The following is a 21,610-nucleotide window of genomic DNA, read 5'->3' as shown; positions in this document are numbered from 1 at the left end:
ATACATAAAACTCAAGCAACTGAGTTATGACATATTATTGATTTCTGAAGACTACTTTTATAGAGATTTATTAGTATGAAAGGATATTTTTTCAATTAATGTCTACAATGGGAAAAATGACATCTTTTTATACGCCCATTAGATAACTTAGTAATGTATCTAGAAATTTATCTAGTAATAGATAAAATTTAGTAATGTCAGAATTAATTGACACATTGCTATTTTAAAAATATCCCTGCCTGATTTGATTTTGGTATTAGATGTGTTATATAGAGTCCTGGAGGCTTTCAACAATTAAGAATTTATGCTACTTGTTCCTTGAACTACTTCAAAGGTCTGAAAGGCTTATATGGAAGCCAAAAAAAAAAAAAAAAAAAAGAACAGGCTGCTCCAATGAATAGAAGAAAAGTACTGTGTTTAATGTTCGCACACATTAAACACAAATGTGTGTTAAGCACATTAAGCTTTAAATGTGTTTTGAAACACATTTTTCCAATTTTTGAAGTGTGCGCAATTTAATTGTTATGCATTTATAACATTGTATTAAATTGTGTACTTTCTAACATTTAATGCTCCTTTAAAAAAAGATATTTGATAATTACTGTAAAATTAATCTATGTTAAAATACAATGGATATTCATACACTGCATGCTTATTCATGGTCCAGTTAGTATTTTAAGCATTTTTAAGTAATTCGAAAAATACCTTTTTTGAATTAGTCTAATCAAGATTGTATGACTGGTTTAAAATAGTACTAAAGACAATATTCCATGTACCAAACTGTTTAAAAATAGAAGTACCGTATTTTTTGGAGTATAAGACTCACCTTTTTCCCTCAAAAAAGAGGCTGAAAATCTGGGTGCGTCTTATACACTGAATACAGCTTTTTTGCCTCCTGAAACCCTGCCCCTTCACCAAAATGGCCATGCATAGCCTTTAGGAGGCTTTCAGAGTGCTCCTGGGGGCTGGGGGGGGCAGAAATGAGCAAAAAACGGGCCATTTTTTGCTCACTTTTGCTCCCTCAGCCTCCCAGAGCACTCTAAAAGCTTCCTAAAGGTTATTCATGCCCTGTTTTGAAAAAAAAAAAACAGGCCCTTTTTGTTAAAAAACGATCCGTTTTTTGCTTGTTTTGCCCCTCTAACCCCCAGAAGCACTCTACAAGCCTCCTAAAGGCTATTCATGCCCTTTAAAAAAAATGGGCCCGTTTTCGTGAAAAATGGGCCATTTTTGAGAGGTCTGCAGAGTGCAAAAACTTTTTTTTAAAATTTGCCTCTTCAAAATCTTGGTGCTATCTTATACTCTGGTACATCTTATACTCCGAAAAATACAGTATGTTAATATGTTACAATAATGAAACATATTCTACTATTTACTAATTTTATACCAGTAACTTACACCATCTATTATTTACAATAGAGTACAAAATTGGAACTAAAACCTGAGGATAGTAAAACTATTAAAAACAACTATATATTTTTTTTAATGTGCTTTTAGGGTCTTTTAACTTATCGGGCATTATTTGAAATATATTTTGCCTTGGTTTTAGGTATAGCATATTTAACACAGACTGCACTTAAAAAAGTGTAGGGGGCCTTCTCAGATTATCTCAAAGAACAAGGAGATTCATATACAAACAGATTTGACCAAGTAGCCTGCATTCAAATGATAGGAAGCTTTAGAAATATTAAACAATGTTTTGTATTTCACATTTTGTATTAAGCTGCAAAACGGTTATGTGTACCAATTTAATTATGAAATAGCATTAATTGTTTTAATACAAAACATCCTCCTTTCTGCAATCATTTGATCACTCAAGGCTACTAAAGGTCAATAATATGCAACATTCAAAAACCAAATGCATAAAGTATATAAAAAACTCTTTGCCTGCATATGTGCTATCACCAATCTCAAAGGATGGATGTCAACATTTCCCAGGATCCATTTGTTTTTAATGCAGGATAATATTAAGTCATAGCTAGTTGCTCTAAGGTTGTATTTAGAAAATAGCAAAGAAAAAAAAGGCAGTTAATGTGGTACATCTAGTACATACTGAGGTTAGACCTCCTTAAAATGATTATGATCTATGCCATGGTTTAGCTAATAATGATTGCATTCTCATGAGCTTAATAAACTAACATTAACTACTTTAAAAAAGATCTGAATTCTATGATCTTCTGCTAAATCATACGCTATGTGTTGATTAACTTCCCTTTCTTTATAAAGGACCTTACAAAATTAACCAAGGTATTTAGGAAGGGAAATAATAGTTATGGTTGTTTATTCTAGCAAGATACAATCCTTGAAAAGTGAAAAATTGGAATTTATCTATTAAAAACAGAGAAAGTCTGAAGAAGACTGTTGTTGGTGGAAAGTCACTTAGTCTTGTCTAACTTTTAGACTCTAGTAATTTGCACAAAGCAATTTTTTGTTTCTGGTGTGTTTTAAAAGCAGTAATGAGAACTAATACAACTAAATTAGAACAGAGATAATAAGAAACCAATATAGTATATTAAGAGATATTAAATATATTTTCCCATAACATTCATGATGAAGTTTCATCTGGAAAATGAACTGTAATAACATATGTGTATAGTAATGTAAGATTTCTCTTAAAGATACATTATTTTCAAACTTGTTTCTGTGTATATAGTTAAACCAAGCACCACTAGAAATTAAACCTTTATCAGAATGGATGAATTGCCAGCTACCCAGTTAGATCTCCAATTACCAGAAGTTTTACACGCGAGTAAGTCTTTGAATTCTTTTGTATTCTTTTTTATTCAATGGTGATATTCTTTTTTATTCAATGGTGACCAGGGGTGGGTTGCTGCCAGCATTACTGCCAGTTTGGTGTGTGTGCAAAAAGTGCACGTGTGCAGTCACTTGTAAATAGGTCTGCGCATGCGCAGAACTTTAAAAATTGCCAAAAAATCATGGTGACCGGGGAACTGGAAGCATGGCCAGCCCAGGGCACTGCCGGTTCTGCAACCCAGGCCAACATTCCACTACCGGTTTGCCCAAACCAGTGTAAACCAGTAGCAACCCACCTGTGACGGTGATCACAACTACTATGTGTTCTGCCCATATAAATTGCTTTACATATGTTCCTGCCATTTTACCATGCAACAGAGAGACTAGTACAGGATTATGAAAAAATCAAGTTGGCAGTCATGACCACCACCTTAATTTTTCTGAATCCATCCCCACTGCAGATGCCACCATCAGAAACTCTTCCTACATACTTCTCCTATGGACCACAAGTTTTTTTTTAAATCTCTTCAGGAGCAGTTCCTGATATTTTACTACTAGATTCTTTTGCATTTGTTATTTCTTGAATTATCATTCAACTTCTTTATTTTATGGTTCTTGCTTTTAAAGGGAAAGATGGAATAGAAATACTTAAATATAATACAGAAATATATTTATGAACAGCATAAATAAGTACACCACACATTTTAAAGCACTTTTCTTCATTTAGTTCTTCCAGGTTCCCATTATCTCCCCGGCCAGATTCAATTCATAGTACAACTTCTAGCAGTGATTCGCACGACAGTGACGAGAATTATGTACCCATGAATCCAAATCAGTCCACTGATGATCCAGTAAGTTGTTTTACATCATAAATATGCCCTTTCTTCAAAATCATATCACACTTTCTGTTTTTCTGTGGGAGGGGAGGTATTAAATCAATTAAATACTTTGAGATTTATGAAAGTGAAATAATGTTGGAAATAATATGAGCATTATTTGTAGTTACACTTAACAAATTACAGAAAGTGACAGACAAACTGGGTAATCGGATGAAGCAAATTAGTCATGTTTGTTTTTAAAATGGTTTATTTCATGTATTTCATATCTTGAAATGTTATTAATAATGTCTGACAATTAAGTTCTGGGGACCATAAATTGAGTAAAACCTGGAAGTAATGGAATCTAATTGCCTCTTTCTCATTTTCAGCCTTTTCTTAGTTTGAAGATAAGAATTATTCTTTTGATTAGAACAGAACAGAATAAAAGAGTTGGAAGCAACCTTAAAGGTCTTCTAGTCCAACCCATGCTTAGGCAGGAAACCCTACATCACATTTATTAGAAATAATGGCCAAATGACCAGCCTAGATCCTATCACAAAGTAGAGAACCTGTGGTTCTCCAGATACTGCTGAATTTCAACCCTCCTAAACTCTGCTCAGAAATAATGCTCTTTTGAGCCACAAGTTTCTAACGTGGCTGGTGAAAATACACAGGGACTACACAACTTTTGTTCTAACAAAAGATATTCTTTAGTCGTTATATAGACTTACAGACTAGAAGTCTTCAATTTATACAAAAACCTTCCAAACTATTCAGCCATCATCATGTCTTCTGATAGTGAATGAATTACATTATGTCCCTGTACATTTTATACAACTTTAAGAAATATTTTATTTATTTATTGTGAAATAATAGTAAGAGAAGGTAGGCAAACTTTCATATAGTCCTTTGACCAACATATACCCATATATGGGGAAGGAAGGAGGTAGTCAGTACATATTGTGAAGTAAATTATTATGAATATAAATATTAATGTGGCTTTCCAAAATTTCAGTTTCATAACATCTCTTCTGACCCCCAATAAGCATGTTTAACACTGTTCAGCCATTTCAGAAGTGTTCTGAACTGGGGTCATGTTCCAAATATTTCTGGAACAAACAAAATAATACCAAAAAGGAGAATATTTGTAGCTCAGGGTTGACATGACTAAGGAGTGCAGTGGAGGTGCATCACACTGCACTTCTGCTAGTACTGATGATGTTACCTAGTTTGGTAATGAAACATCTGCAAGAAAACAAGCAAGCTCAGAAGCACCAAGAACAAAACAGTGTTATTTCTAGTTAACTTAATACGACTCATGTTGGCTTTGAAACCTTTTGCACATCTCTAACATTAAATCTGAGTTTGTTTTTAGTTTTTTCATATGCTGTGTCCCTAAATAATTTTAATTAAGGCAATTTTAGTTGTAAAATATTATTGGATATTTAAATACATATTACAAAATGAGACAAAAGTACTTCACAGTGTTGAGGGATGCATTATTAAAGTTTTTTCACAAATAATAACAATAATTACAATTACAATTTCAGGGTTTGTTCGGCAGCAGCAGCCTTGATGGGGGAAGCAGCCCTATGGTAAAACCTAAAGGTGACAAGCAGGTGGAATATTTAGACCTGGATTAGATTCTGGAAAATCTACTCCACCTCGCAAGGTAAACGCAACTACATAGCTCTCCACAGATAATTTAGCTGCTGACAATGAATCATTTTATTTGTCAATTACAGTTGAGGTCCATTTTTTTGGATTACCAAAATCAAGAAAATACAATTATTTGTTATTTGTCACTATACTGATAAGTTTAGAACTTTTCTTTTAGCCAACTTTCCAAAGCTGAGTAAAAAATGACTTTTATTCAAACACTAATGAATGTACGGTATATACCTATTTACCAGTAGTTGCTTTCTTCTTCTTCATAAACTTGGATCAAGAGTTTATAGCCCAAGCCTCTAGTTTGAAAGAATGGAAGTGAGGAATAAATAAATAAGAGTAATTATTGCAAAAAAAAAGTATCCCATTTTTTCCATTAGATATGTCTGCTGAATCACATTCTCTTCTGAAAAGAAAGCCTTTCATTTGTGGAAAGTACTTTTATGTTACATGCCTTACTATAAGTCTCTCTCTGTATGTGCCTTAAACTCATTGCTGACTCCTGAAAAACTATCTGGACAAGTTTCTGCAGTTTCCTTAGCAGCATTTTCAGAAGTATTTTGTCACTCCCTCTTTCCTAGGGCTGAAATAGAGTGACTTGCCCAGGGGGCTTTGTGCCAAAGGCAAGTCTAAAAGTTGTCCATTTCTTGCCCACTGCCTTATCCACTATACCAACCTCTTTCTGTTATTCTCTTTTAATGTCTTGTTTTGTTTCTTTTCCAGAAAAAGAGTAGTGTTTCTGGCGGTAGTGTGGCTGATGAGAGAGTCGATTATGTTGTTGTTGACCACAAAAACATTAGCATTGAAGAGGTACAAGAGAAGCTTGGACAGATGGAGGCAATCAACAGAGTCTGAAAACACCAACAAAAAGTGTGAAATGACAATAAATTTTTTTTGACGTCCTGTTTAATATTCTTAAAGAGAGCCACCATTAACTGATGAGACGAATACTTCAATGAATTATTTTTCTTTCAAATATTTTCAATATCAAGCTGATGACAACATGGAATAAAACAGTAGCCTATGGCAATCTTAGTGATTTTCATGATGTAAAATAGTGTATCTTGGGTCTGAGAAAAACATTTTGATCTGGAATTAACTATTTGATAGTATTACAATGTTGTATGCACTTTTTCCTTGTTAAAATGGTGGTTCAGCTTTCTCCACCTAATGTACTTTTAACATCCTCCTTTCTCCCCCTGACACTACTATATAACATTCTAGGAAGTAAGCTATGTGTATGATATTGAAATTAAGGTCTGAGGTGCATTTTAATAGCTCAAAGATCAATTAGAAAAAAATAGTTTCACAATTTTAATCTACTTGAACTGTCAAAAGATGATTTGTTAAATGCCTATGTTTTATATTTAATACATGCAAAGAATATTTCAAACTCTACAGCAGTGGTTCTCAACCTGTGGGTAGGGACCTCTTTGGGGGTCGAATGACCCTTTCACAGATGGTCTTAGGAACCCAGACACCAATTTAATGGTTGGGGGCCACCACAACATGAGGAACTGTATTAAAGGGTTGCGGCCTTGGGAAGGTTGAGAACCACTGCTCTACAGGTTGCCTTCCTATCAGAAATGGCTGTGAGTGAGTAATAATAGGCATGTTTCTGGATCTACTCTAATGTCTTATTCAATAATGCATTAATTAGAGGAGGTCCTTTTGAATTTTCACTGAGAACAGTGTTCTTTTTTTGCCGAGCAAAGATTCTGCAGGGAGGGATCTTTGCCCAGAATATCACATAAATCTCAATATTATTGAAGGTATGCAGGAGTGACTGATCTCACTCTTTAACTGCAAAGTGTAATATTTACTTCATTTACAAAAACAGAAACTATGACATCAGGTACGTACCTAGCCCCACATTGTGCTAGTTCACATATCAGGTTCAAACAACGTGCTTTTAATTTTCTACTGCTACCAAGTCTTTGAATTGGTTTTTAGTATGAAAATTCATGAGGCGGTGTGACATTCACTGTTTATAGTACTAGAAGATACTGTGATTTTTGTTTTGTTTTGTTTTGAAATCAGACCGCAATACAAATGGAATTATTATGTCTTGGCACCACATGAATCTTTTTAATGATCCTTGTTATGCCAAGTTTCTTGCTTGGCCTTATATTTAAATTCCTATGTAAGTGGTATTTTTAACATCTTGTTCTTTTTTTAAAGGAAAACACAAGATTTATCCCATTTTTTAAAAAGTTCTTCAGGTACAGAATTCATTTGAATACTTTGATTTATTGAATCACTATTCTTATTCCAAATAGTAGCTGCTTCAACAGCCAAAAAGAGAAACACTAATTCTCTTTAAAGTACAACTTTAAAAAAATAATTAATCATGGTGGAAAAATTTACTAATTCATTCTTTTGTAGTTGTAAAAAAGAGAATGTTGTATTTCTCAAACTTCATAAATACTGAATAAAGAAAGAAATGCTGGCCTTAATATTATATCTAATTTTCCAATCCCATTCCAACTTAATAGTTTGTAAATTTTCTTTATTTCTAACAAGGTTTCTTTTTAAATTAGAAATATTTTGGTGTTTTAAATGTTTTTTAAACTAAACATTGCATTTCGAGATGAATTTTAAATAAATCCAAGTTGTTCTGCTTCATGTGTGCAATTCATTGATTGAGAACCATAACATAATTGTTAACCCTTAATAACTTCAGTATGTAGATTATTAAATAAGATAACCTATTAAAAATAATGATGGTAGTTTTTTTCAAACTGAAATGAAAGGATATCTTCAAAAGATGTCTACCCAGTTTTTAATGCTTCTACTACTGAGCCCATCTGTTCATCAAAATTTTCTGAGTAGATGTACCTGGATGAGCCATATAACCTAGATGAAGACAATCAAAACAGCAACAAAAAACCACAACAGGTCCTCCAAGACAATATGAAATCTAAAGTCAGGTTTTAAGAGCTTTCAGAACTAATAAGAGAAAATGTATGGTCCTTATATCAAGGGAGATGTTCTTCCAAAGGACAGGGGACATAGCAGAGAAGGCTTGCTCAATATGATAATAGAGCCACACATACCTGGAACCCACACATTTTGATGGACAGAAACAAATGGTCTCTCACATCCAGGGTCTACCCCATGTAGGACTGTATATGTTAAAACAAGCCCGTTGAATTTCACTCAGAACTGACTGACAATCCATGTAGCTTGTAGTGGCAATGACTCATGGATATATTAAGAAGTGCCTGTTATTTTTTGTGCTAAAGCATTTTGAACCACCTGGACAGCTCATATAATAATTATTCAGTCATGGGGTGAGCATATCATGAGTAAATGATTGAAGGCACTCCTGACTGAGAAATGGGTGTAACTGGCACCCAATCTGAACTTGTGCAAAGGCCCTTCTGGCCACCTGCTGTAAGCTGCAATTCTATAAGGAACTACAACTTGTCTACCAGTCTTCAATGGGGATGTGCTGCCTGGTCTAAAAACAACTAGTGTCCTCCAAAAATGGAATTGTGGTAAAATGAGAAGATGATCAAAATATATGCTGCTGTGAATTCTTGAATGAAAAGGGATATATAAGTCTAAAAAAATAAATTAGTTATAGAAGTTGAGATCCATGTAAATATAAGGTACTCTTGAAGTATAATGTCAGCCATAAGATGTACAAAGTGAAAATGCTACTGTTCAGAGCATGGGGAAAACTAGCTACAAATTGTCTCTTGCAATGATGAGTGACCAATCAGGAAAGGAGTTGATATTGAATTTTGTTTTAAAACACTTGTTCATTTCTTCGGTTCATGTTTTTAATTTGGAGTACATAATCACATTTTAAAAATAATGAAATTAATATTTTCTTAAGAAACCACTTCTAGCAGATCCACCCTACCAACAGAATGAAGCAGGCCAAATGCTTTTTTCTACTTTGCTGCTCAATATCATTTTTTCCTGAGATGGGTGGATGGATGGGTGGATAGATGGATAGATAGTGCTACAAAGCTCAAAGCCTACCGAGCAGTAGTGTTAACTACCCTGATGTATGCCAGTGAGACTTGGACTGTATACGGGAGGTACTCCAGGTAATTAAACCACTTCCACATGACCTGCCTCCAGAGAATTCTGAGGATCCAGTGGCAGGATAAGGTGCCAGACACAGAAGTCCTCTCCAGATCAGTTCACACCCTGCTGGTGAAAGCCCAGACATACTGGGCAGGCCATGTTGCAAGGAGGCCAAACCATAGCAGCCCCAAACAGCTCTAAGGAGGCCAAACCATAGCAGCCCCAAACAGCTCCTCTATGGTGAGCTGTTTCAAGGAAAGTGATAGCATGGGGGACAAAGGAAGCGATACAAAGGCTCCTTCAAGTCCCTGGATATTGACACCACCTCCTAGGAAACCCTGGCACAAGATTGATTGACATGGCACATGCTGATCTGCCAGACATCTGAGGACAGAAGAACAACCATAGCACAAGAGAAGCGAGCACTCCACAAAGCCAGAGCTGCAAATACTGCAACAATGGTACCCACACATGTCTGTCCAACATGTGCCCATATAGGTCTTACCAGCCACCTGCGGACCTACATCATGGCCAGCCCACAACCTATTAGATGTCAAGGTTCTCTTCAAACATGATGGACAAACATCGCCTTTGTATTGTTAGAAATTATACAAGTGTTTTACCAAACATTAATCCATTCAAATTATAAATTATCTGATACCAACAGATTTGAAAAAGCTTTGGTTGTATTTAGTTCATAAAATTAATTTCAACATTATTCTTTCAAGCTACAGTTTTGGAGGTTTGTTCTGATTTGCTTATGTGTTATAAAATCATTTTTCAAACTTTTAGGCTGGAAAGTAAGAATTGAGCAATAGCTGTCCTACTTAGTTTCACTGTTCTTATTTTATATATTGCTGACAGCTGACATTCTATACTGAATATAAATAACAAAACATTTAAAAATGTGGTTTGCATTTCAGTGTTTCACTTCACTGAATAATAAATAACCATATTTTTGACAGATTTTTTGCTACATTATGAAGTAATCGCTACTTAACCTAGAAACTTTCTATTATTAATGTCTAGAAGACTGAGCAAATGTACCATTTTTTGCATTCTTACCTGTAAATAAAATCTAAATCTTACTAAGAATTCAGGAAATCTTCACAATACTACAGTTCCCATGTTTTTCAGCAGGAGTTGAACAAGAGAACTATTGAGTTCATGTTGCATGAACTCAGTCATTGTGCTTTATAAAACAATGTGAAAAAAACCCCAAATTGCTTTTAACTGCATTATCTTGGTAAGTGCATTATGCTAATATTTAAACCTTTAAATATGTATATTTTAACTATCTTTTTGGCCATGGGCAAATCAATTCAACTTGTTGCTAATGAGAATTAAAAGAGAATGTTTTAGAAACAAAGATAAGGTATTGGAAAGTATAAGTATAGCTGACATGCCAGTGGCAAAGGATGCTAGGACAATGGTATCAATGATCACTGTTTAATCATCCTTATTTTTTAAAAAACAGAATAAAACTGAAATCCACCAGAAACTATCAAAAGTCTGATGTCATTTCTTTTCTTAGTAGTGGTTTCATGAACTTTTTCAGATCCTGGTCAATACAATGGCTGGATTCACACATTGCACTAATTACAGTGTGGTTGGTTGGCTTAAGGCTATAACTGGATTGACAAATTGGAAGTGAATTTATGGTTCCGTTATAAAAGCCATAAACCATGCTAAGCAAAAATTCTAAACTAAGTCAATGTTCCTTTTCCTGAAAAACTGAATAAAAAAAAATTAAAAAGAAGTTAAAAAAAAAGATTAAAAGACCAGGAGTAAATTATACAAAATTTAATCTGATGAAATTTATTTACATATTGAATGTCAAATGAATAAAAAAAATCAGTGAGGTTTATGCAGTAATTAAAGAGACACCCACACAAGCAATAACACAGATACACCAAACTCAGCAGGCACTAAGTAACATCAAGGATCTATACACTCTTGGAGTAAATGTCAATCTGGGTTCAGTTTCACGTGGGAAGAAAGACACTGGAAACCTGGAGACTGCTTGGAAAGATGGTTTAATGGTGGACAGGATCACATGGTTTGAGGTCCTGGGAAAAAAAGGGGAAGAGATGCTGAGAGTGCCTGGGTTTTATGCCCTGTCTGGGCTTTTGAATTTGAGCTTGCATTCTGATTGGTTGTCAGACTCCATGGGGACATGCACGGATAACTTTGTAAATTGTCTGTGTCCTAGGCTTGGTTGAGCCTTGCTGGGTGATGTAATCTTACTAGGTGCCATGTGGTGAGTTCTGTTGCTAGATTAAGGTGACCAGATTTTAACATTGGTAAAGCGGGACACCATTGACGGGTTTGTGTGTTCTTGATTAAAATTTGGTCCAAAAGCCTCTTTCTTGACAGCGCTTTCAAGAAAGAGGCTTTTGGCTGCTCTGGTGGTATGTCTGCCATACACACACACACACACCCAAAGAATCCCAGACAGACAAACAAGCAGCTTCCCCACGTGGGCTTTGTTCTTAACCAACAGCGGGCAAAGGGAATAGAGAGAGGGGGCGACAAGGCTGCCTTTTGCGGGGAGAGCAGGAGCTTCACCAACTGCAGAAAGGTGCCCCGGGGCTGGGATCCAAGGCGTGCTTAACTAGGCGAGGAACTTGTGTGGACCCGCCGGTGCGTGGGAACTGAGGAAAAGAATGGAGGGGAGGGGGGCATGCAGAGAAGAAGAAGCATGCCGAGCTGTCATCGGGGCTGCTGAAGCTTGCGAGGGAGATCTTGAAGCGGAGGATCCCAGGGCTGCGGATGCAGGGCTTTGATCTTGTGATTCTGGGATCAGCGGTCATGAGGAATTGGCGAGGATGAACGGCACTTTTTTCCTCAGCCCTGAACTGGGTTTGATTCCCAGCATGCTTCTTGATCGGCTGAAGAGAATGTGATCCAAAAAGAAAAGGAAAGTGTTTGAATTAGGACAGGCAAAGACAAGAATTCCTGCTTGAGGGAAACCCGGTGGGTTTAAATTGAAGTTCGCCTGTTCTTCGTGTCAGCTGCCTCAATTAGGGATCCCATCTAATTCAAGAGATCTTAATCCATTAATTGGCCATTTTTCTGGGATAATTGATCCCCGGGCCCCAACAACGCTGTCAAGCGTTGTCAAGAAAGAGGCTTTTGGCTGCTCCGGCGGTATGTCCGCCATTAAAATGGCCAATTAATGGATTAAGATCTCTTGAATTAGATGGGATCCGTAATTGAGGGCAGCTGTCATGAAGAACAGGCGAACTTCAATTTAACCCACCGGGTTTCCCTCAAGCGGGAATTCTTGTCTTTGCCTGTCCTAATTCAGACACTTTCCTTTTCTTTTTGGATCACATTCTCTTCAGCCGATCAAGAGGCGTGCTGGGAATCAAACCCAGTTCAGGGCTGAGGAAAAAAGTGCCAGTCATTCTCGCCAATCCCTCATGGCCACTGATCCCAGAATCACCAGATCAAAGCCCCACATCCGCAGCCCTGGGATCCTCTGCTTCAAGATCTCCCTCGCAAGCTTCAGCAGCCCCGATGACAGCTCGGCACACTTCTTCTTCTCCGCATGCCCCCTCTCCCCTCCATTCTTTTCCTCAACTCCCATGCACCGGCAGGTCCGCACAAGTTCCTTGCCTAGTTAAGCGCGCCTTGGATCCCAGCCCCGAAGCTTAACAGCCTAACCCAGAAAAAAACATTACCACTACAATTAGGTGAATATCTGCGCTTATATAACTTTAACTTATTTGTCAGTGCACAATATATGTACAATGAGATTGATTGAGCTCCATGTCTACCGATGCATCAGTGCAAGCATTTTATCTACAAGTGCATTGCACACGTGCAAAGTACATGTCAATAAAATCAACGCCGTCCTCCTTGCAATTGCAGCTTTCCCACGTAATGAAAGCTCGCAGTCAAAGAGAAAAGAAAAGCGCTTTCAACTGTCCAATTCTACTAACTTCGAATCTGCAGAAAAGACAGCACGGCTCCTCCTCAGCCAGCTCCCCCACAGTGAACCACGCGGAGCTTCTCGCGTGCCACCATTTTTCCCACATGAGCCGACCTCCAACCTCCATGCCCCTCCCCTCTGGAAAATCCAGGAAGAAAGAGTCGCTACTTCTCTAGCCGAAGTATTTCCTGGAGCTCTATTGTACTGGGTCATCTTTTCCTATAAAAGGAAGTAAAAGGGGGGGGGGGTTCCGTTTTCTTGCTTTCCTGTTTTAATATCTTCAATGAAAGTACTGAGACATAGAGAGGGGTTAGACAGAGTGTCTTTTGTGTTGCCCCGGTTAGGATTTCTTAAGCAAATCCACTGCGCTTTCAACATGAAACCAAAATCAGGACTTTTTAAAAACGCCGCGGGACGTGGGACAAATTGTGAAAAATCGGGACTGTCCCGCCAAAAATGGGACATCTGGTCACTTTATGCTAGGTGGGTCCTATTATGTCCTGGAAGCCATGTCTTTTGTGTTGTAGATAAGCTGTTCCAGGCATTAATTGCCCATTAACAAAGGTGTGGGGGGGGATGAGTTTCTGTCTTCCTTTTAGGGGAAATATTCTGCCCTTTTAATATTTCCTAAAATATCTAATTTTCCTAGGAGAGGGGTGGGTGCTAAATTCCTATAATACAGACTATTAGAAAGCAATTAACGAAGGTAAAAATGACTGGATGGAAACACAACCGCCCCAGGAGTAATTGTATACTTTGAACATGATAATCACAAGATTTGAAGTGGGATAGGAAGAAAAAATATGGCTCTGTGCTTTAGGCTTATAGTGATTCCATGATTTTAATGTGAGATATAAAGTAGAAATAACTAAAATAGCTGAAGTCTACTGATGTTTTGTATTCCTGCTACACATTTCATTTCATATGTTAGCGATAAAATGTATAACACTGGTAACTTCTTGGAAAGAAGTAGCAATCTACAAATTCTTATCTAAAAATAAATGTTTTTATAACCATACAAAGCCAATAAGTGTAACTGGAGAAGATTTCTTATATATCACTGGTCCCTTACTGATCACAATAGTTGTATTAGATAGCCATAACTAGAATATCAAACAGTCTACTCATGTGATAGTTTTATTCATAGATTTCCTACATTTGGACTGCAGAAATCCAGATAAAAAATTACAGAATTAACATTTTACTGCCATCTAGGGTTCAGAATTGATGCAGCAAATGCCAAATACATTACATTCCATTTAATCTTCTAATGTGATTTTCTAGTCCTATTATAATTACGCAAGAGTTGCAGTCTATCAACTTCCTCTGAAGACACTGAAACACAATTTCAACTGCCATTTCAACTGCCACTTGTTAGATTTGGGGCTCAACAAAATGATGTTGAATGATCAATATTTAAACACTTGAAAATGAAGATTTTATATCCAGATCAAATAGCATCTCGACGGTGCTTTTCCAAAAGACACTGGACTTTGTCTTTGAGGAAGATGTTTTGCTTTTCCATAGTTTCAAAGATCAGCAAATTTTACTGAGATTCTAATGTTCCTGAACTCACATAACATAGAAAATCATCAACATGAACACCTGTATTAATTCATTAATCCATCCATCCATCCATCCACTGTTATCTAACTATAAATTAATCCATTTAGATGGAAGATTCTTTCATTAAACCATTGTGTCTGTATACCAAACCCTAACTAGTGATATATTGTTATTGTACATTTTTGTTGATTATATTTGTTTGTTGAAAGAAATCTCCTTCTGGGTTCAGCTCCAAGTGAGGAAAAAGACACTGGAAACATGGAGGGCACTTGGAAAGATGGTTTAATGATGGACAGGACCACATGGTCTGAGGTCCTGAAGGAGGAGGTCACATGCTTCCAGATGTTGGGTAAAGAAGAAAAGAGAGAAAAGGGCTGAAAGTTCCTGGCTTTATATTCTCTATTTGGTCCCATCTCCTTGTTTCCTGTTCCTGTGTAAGAAATGTAGTCTGATTGGTTATCAGACTCTCATGGGGCCATGCAGGGGCAACTCTCTAGGCCAGTGTTTCTCAACCTGGCGACTTTAAGTCCTGTGGATTTCAACTCCCAGAATCCCACAGCCAGCAGCTGGCTGGGGAATTCTGGGAGTTGAAGTCCACAGGACTTAAAGTCGCCAAGGTTGAGAAACACTGCTCTAGGCTGTGTTTTGAGTCCAAGTGTTTTGAGTCCAGACCAGCTGCCCCAGAAGCGCCTGCTAAGGAGTGGGAGCGACCTCAAACACCATGGTCTAGGGTGCACATAGATTTCGCTGGCCCAGTTCACGGCCAGACTTTCATGGTAGTTGTGGACGCCTACTCGAAATGGCTAGAAGTAGTCCTCATGACCTCTACCATGGCAGAAGTGGTCATCAAGGCACTACGGAGATTTTTCTCCACTCAGGGCCTGCCCAATGTCTTGATCTCTGACAACGGGCCCAAATTTAGGGCCATGCAGTTTGAGACCTACTTAGCAGCGCAGGGAATCAGACATGCCCTGGTCGCTCCATTCCATCTGGCCTCCAATGGTAAAGCGGAGAGAATGGTAAGATCTGCAAAAGAGGCCCTATCCAGGATGGGCCCAGGAGATTGGCAAACACGGGTTGATCAATTCCTCCTGATACAGCACATCACACCAAGTGCTACCACTAGGAGAAGCCCTTCTGAGCTTCTAATGGGTCTCCGGCTAAGTCCCACTTAGACTGGCTACACCCAAATTACTCTGACTCATCACCCCCAGATTCGACAAGTAAAATAAGGAACTTTAGCGGAGGGGATTGTTTACACCCACAACTATGCTGGGGGAACTCTATGGATTCCTGCCACAGTAATAGGCATCACTGGACCTCGCTCTTACCTAGTAGAGCTCGAGGACGGTCAGAACTGGAGATGGCACGTTGACCAACTCCGTGGCCGCCTCTCCAACTCCAATCTTAGGCAACCAGAGATAACTCCTGCACGGGTTAGCCAAAGCCCTACACAAAAGGAGCACAAAGTCACTCCTTCCACAGACAACTCAAGCCCGAAGGTATCGGGGCACTTATCTGTTAGTGTTGCAGGCCCGCAGCGAGCTCCGAGCGAACTGGCTCTAGAAGCTCCAGCCGTGGCCTGGGAAAAGTTCCAGGAGCTTCCACCAGGAGAAGCCGCAGAGTCAACAGGTCAGCCCGACCTGACTGAAGAACACCCACCTGAACTGCGCAGGTCTGGGCGAGCCACCAGAAAGCCCGCCTACCTGAGTGAGTATGTCACAAGTCGATTGATCCCATCTAAGAGGGGAGGGGTGTTAGATACCAGAATCAGTTACAATAGTTTACACCAAGGTCCTCTGTTCTGGTGGGAACAGAGATTCAACCTGATTGGTCGAAGGGTCTGACAGCTCCCTATAAAAGGGCTGCTGTCAGACTGAACCTTCGCTGGATTGTACATAGATGTTTCAGAGTTAATAAAGAGCTGTTGCTGCCTAAGCCTGAGTGTGCCTTTACTTTACCTGAACTAACAATAATATTCTGCATTTTCAATATTTCCCAGGATATTTCATTTTTCTAGGAGAGATGTGGGTGCTAACTTCCTACATGTTTTTACTACACAAGGTAATATGCTTTTATTTTGAAAAGCTTTATAGCATTTTAAGGTTTTGTTGTAACATAGCCATAACCACATATAGCCTCTGAAAAATTTGCTTGCAACCACTTGATAGCACCAAATGGCTGCAGAAAATTCTTTAATTAGAGAACTTTGCTATTTAATAGGGTTGAAAGAAATGTCCTTCTGGGTTCGGCTTCAAGTGGGGAAAAAGACACTGGAGACATGGAGGCTGCTTGGAAAGATGGTTTAATGGTGAACAGGACTACATGGCTTGAGTTCTGAACAGAAAAGGTGATCACATGCTTCAATGTTGGGTGAGGAAAAAGAGAAGGCCCAAAGATGGGGCTTGCAAGTTTTTTATAACCTGTTCAACCCCACCTATCTGTTTCCTGTTCCTGTGTAAGAAATGTATTATGATTGGTTGTCAGACTCCCATGGGGCTATGTAGGGGCAACTCTCTTAAACTGTGTTTTGAATCCAGGTTTGGTTGAGTTCTCAGATGCCATGTGGTGAATGGATAAAGGCTAATCATGCCTTAATCCCATCACCCTGGAGCTGAAGGGGAGAACTCTTTATTATGTAAAGGGGCTGGTTTGGGCATCTTAATGGGCCATTGACAAAGGGGGATGGGCAGGAATCTGCAGGCAGTTACTCTGTCTTTAAAACATGTTTCTCCCTTTTCACATCCAGGGAAAAGTAATATTGTGACTTTTCAATATTTCCTAGGATATTTCATTTTTCTGAGAGAGGGATGGGTGATACCGTGTTTTCCCGAAAATACGATATGTCCTCTATAGCCATGCCACATTTTTCTGGTGGGCAAAAATATAAGCCCCCCCCCACATATAAGCCCCCTGGACAACACCCCACCTCTGGCCAGGCAGAGCACCGCTCGCCAACCTAGCAGTATCCTGAAGGTGCCAAGCCGCGGGAACCTGGGGGGAGGCAAAGGTGATCACGTTGCTTGGTGCCTTCGGGATACCGCTAGATTGGTGAGCAACACTGTGCCCAGCTGAAGAGGGGAATTGAAGGGTGGCTGCTCTCTTGCAAGCAGGCTCCCAAAGAGCTGGGCACAGCCTCATAGGCGAATGGCTGTGTTGTGCTGTCGCAGCAGCACAACAGAACAGCCATGAAGTGACCATGCTCATGAGCAGCCACCCGGCAAAGCCCCTTTGCAGCTGGGCACAGCACCATTCACGACCTAGGAGTATCGCCAAGCTGCGTAAGCACCTGTTCGCCACTGCCCGGCTCCCGCGGCTTGGCGCCTTCCAAAAGCCAGTGAATTGTGCTCTGTATGGCTGGAGAGGGGGGTTGCGTGAGCGGCTGTTCCACTCTCGCTCACCCACCTCCCAGCCTCACGATGAATGGCTCAGCTCTCATTACGGAGCCAGGGCACCTCTGCTGCTGCCGCCATCCCAGCCTAGCTTTTTCCGTGGCTTCCAACCCAAGTCTTTCGGCAGTGGCCTCTTTGGGCGCACACTCTATGGTTATGCTCTGCAGGCAGCTGGCCCTGGCAACCCCAAAACAATAAACCCTCCCCCCATAATAAAGCCCAAGCCATATTTTGTAGGTAAAAAGAAAATAAGACCCTGTCATATTTTCAGGGGAACACGGTAACTTTCTACAATAACATAGCCATAACTACATATAGCCTCTGAAAAATTTGCTTGCCACCACTTGATAGCACCAAATGGCTGCAGAAATTCTTTAATTAGAGAAGTCTGCTATTTAATGGCCCTCTGGATTTTTTTTCTATTGGATAGACTCGTTAATTTTTTAAAATAAATTATAATCAAACTACTGGTATGCTTAATATAACAATTAATATAATAGTGTCAGTTATATTTTATAATTTATAAGCTTAAGCTTCGATATTATTTATGAAAATCAGGTTTATCAAAAATCCTAACAGCTACCGTCCTAATTTTTGAAGCCTTCGCGAAAACGTGCCAATATTTTCCAAGTCGGGAATGAGGAAAAACCTGCAAGAGATTCTGCCAACAGGCAAAAAATGCCGGGAGTCGTGGTTCCGAAATAGTGGAAGGCTGCACAAATCTCCCATTTCTATTCTTACTGACTAAAAGATTTGAAAGACATGAAAAGGCTAAAACTCCACAACTTTTAAGATGTACGTATTTTAATGCATGGCTGGCTGGGGAACTCTGGGAGTTGAAGTCCACACATCTTAAAAGTTGCTGAGGCTGAGAAAGTGTGAGCTAATCTTCCGGTACCTCGACTTCTCTTTTTCGTTGCCTCACATCTGCAACGGAATTGTAAGCCCCTCACCGATCTAATGACTCAAGGAGATTCCCGCTCCCAGAAGTTGGACTCGTGGGCAAACTTCACCCCATTCCTACCCCAAATACCGAGCACTGAGGGCCAAAGGAACCCGCCTCCTTTGCTTTAATTGGCCATTCAGGCTTTGGCTTCAGCCAATGTAAGAATCAGAACGGGCTTTTTTTTTTCCTTTTCTTTTCCCGTCTCCGTGTTTTCTTCCACACCCAGCCCGCGAGGCTGAGTCTCGCGATACTCGAGAGCCGGCTCGGTTCCTGGTTGGTGGGACCGCGTTGAGAAAGCCGGGGCGGCAGCAGAGAGAGCGGCCTGAAAGAAGAAGAAGAAGAAGAAGAAGAAGAAGAAGAGAAAGAAAAGAGTCCGGCCCAAGTCGCGCGCGGAGGGAGTCGGCGAGAACTCAATTTCACTTTTGTGTTTAAAAGCGGGAATCGGGAGCTCGGCGCCCTCGGCGATTTCATCTCCCCGGACGGTGTTCACGATGTCTGCGCTGGGACCGGAGAACGAGAACGTGAGCTCCCTTTCGGGCACCGCTTCGCTTCCCATCGGCATGGAGAACCCAGGAGGGGCCCCGGCTTCCGCCGAAGGAGCGCCCGGGATCAATGACGAAGGAACGGTAAGGGGCTGGAAAAACCGGCGCTGTGGGGGCGACCCGCAGGTTCCTCTCGCCGGCCTCAGGCAGGCAGGCGGGGAAGGGCGACGGGCAACGTGTGGCAGAGAACCTCGGCCGTTTCTTTAAACCGAATCTGGGAAGCGCTCGTAACCGCTGAGTTTCTCCGACCGAGTTTCTCGAGGTGGGGAGCCGGAGACAATAGGAAGAGCCGAGCGGCGCCTCCGGCGGTGGACGCCTTGGCAAGGCAAAAGGGGGTATCTCGATGGAGGCGAGCGATTTCCCCGGGGACGCCGCTCCTTTCTCCGGGTAATCGCGCCGCCTCTACTGCTTCCCCCTCCCTTTTCTTTTTGTCTCTCAGCCGTTAATAACAATAGCAGTTAGACTATATACCGCTTCACACAGTGCTTTATAGCTCCCTCTGAGCTGTTACCAGCGTCAGCCCGCTGCCCCCAACCCTCTGGGTCCTCATCGGTCTTATCCCTCGCCTCCCTGCTTTCCTGCGCTTCTTCCACCGCAAAAGCTCGGTCGGCGGCGTGGTCCTGGCTGGGCTGCAGGTGGAAGGGGGCTTCCAAAGAAGCGGCATTGGCTGCGCAATGATGTTCGTAGCGAAGGCGTCCTTCCGTCGCTCATGGTCGGTTTAAGCATCCAGCGTTGCGTCGAGAGGGTTACCTTCCGTGTGGCACGGTGATAGCCTGGCTCTGGCAAGCCTCCAGTCGGGGTCGCCTTAGCTCAGAGCTTGGAGGCTCCCTTGGCAAAGCGGCGTGGTGGTGCTTGAGAGGCCTCCGCTTTCGGTGGTGAAGCCGTAATCCTGTGAAACCGCTTCCCCTTGTTTTAACGATAGGATGTGCAGGCGTCACAAAAAAATGTTGTTGCCAGGCCCGGAGACCCCTGCTCTTGACTGTGGAAAGGTCCTTTGGACCCTGTTCCTCCTGGGGGATGTGCATTCTGAGAAAAGACCCTTCTCCACTTCTCCAGGGCTTCACCTGGTTTATTGTATTCCAAGATTTCTGCTCAGACTGTTGAAAAAAAACCTAAAGATAAAGTTAAAATGTTTAACATAAATGTTAAAATGTACAAAAATACACAAACCCTCAAGGTAAATTTTAAGTAATTGTTCTTAGAAAATTAACATAGGATCTTTTTCCTTTCTATTATTTTGCCACAGTACATTACTTGGGGTGTTGGAAAGGCTAAAGGTTGTATTTACTGGTCTATTAATCTGAAATAAACCAGGAAATGCAACCTATTTGTAGGTGGATTCCAAGCAATTTTACTTCTAGGTGCTGCTAAAGTATCTACTGTATTTTGTTATACAATGTATTCAGAAGTGCAGCTGCATCAGTGTTTTGTGTCCCGCTTCTGTCATAAATCCCCACTTCCCAAATGTATATTAGTAGTGTTACCTGAAAACTGTACATTGAACAGTTTGAATACATGTCTCTTTATAGTTACACAATAAGATACATCAATGTTAGGCAGTGTCTTTCTTCACTGAGAACAATTACACATTTACATTAATAGTTTTTGTGTTTGTACATTTAATTTATATGTGTTCCTTATTTAATACTTACTTTTATATGTTACCCATAACATATAAAAGTATGCGGGGGTGCTTGCATTTGGCTTGCAGGGCTAGCCTAGAAATATTAAATGACCACCCCACAGTGCCCCTGACGGCCAAAATGGATCATGCCCACTGCCTACAGCCCGTTTTCATCTGGCAGAGTGTTGCAGGAGGCTGTGCAGGAGGAAAATGGGTGGAAGGGATGCAGACAAGCCCCCCCACCCACCCGCGGGAATTACAATGCTGACCTGGCCCTCGAAGAATCCAGTTTGACACCTCTGCTCTACGATATTATATCCATAAA

The 21,610-nt window shown here is 40.2% G+C and overlaps 2 protein-coding genes across 2 annotated transcripts in view; both read left to right on the top strand.

The window, feature by feature from the left end:
- The window catches only part of GAB1 (GRB2 associated binding protein 1), a 104,341-nt gene extending 96,483 nt beyond the window's left edge, over window positions 1–7,858 (top strand). Inside the window, 7 exon segments of the mRNA XM_032223892.1 lie at window positions 2,651–2,707; window positions 2,709–2,746; window positions 3,479–3,602; window positions 5,120–5,207; window positions 5,210–5,241; window positions 5,961–6,041; window positions 6,044–7,858. Coding sequence (XP_032079783.1) covers window positions 2,651–2,707; window positions 2,709–2,746; window positions 3,479–3,602; window positions 5,120–5,207; window positions 5,210–5,241; window positions 5,961–6,041; window positions 6,044–6,118 — 495 coding nt within the window. The 3' untranslated portion in view covers window positions 6,119–7,858.
- An 11,524-nt stretch (window positions 7,859–19,382) lies between these two features.
- SMARCA5 (SWI/SNF related, matrix associated, actin dependent regulator of chromatin, subfamily a, member 5) overlaps window positions 19,383–21,610 on the top strand; it is a 38,154-nt gene continuing 35,926 nt past the window's right edge. The window contains 1 exon segment of the mRNA XM_032224522.1: window positions 19,383–19,745. The gene's annotated coding sequence lies outside the window, so the exon portion shown is untranslated.

This window comes from Thamnophis elegans, chromosome 9, assembly GCF_009769535.1.
Source record: "Thamnophis elegans isolate rThaEle1 chromosome 9, rThaEle1.pri, whole genome shotgun sequence".
Lineage (NCBI taxonomy): Eukaryota > Metazoa > Chordata > Lepidosauria > Squamata > Colubridae > Thamnophis > Thamnophis elegans.
Note: the sequence above shows the minus strand (reverse complement) of the source record. Positions and strands in the feature narration are given on the sequence as shown.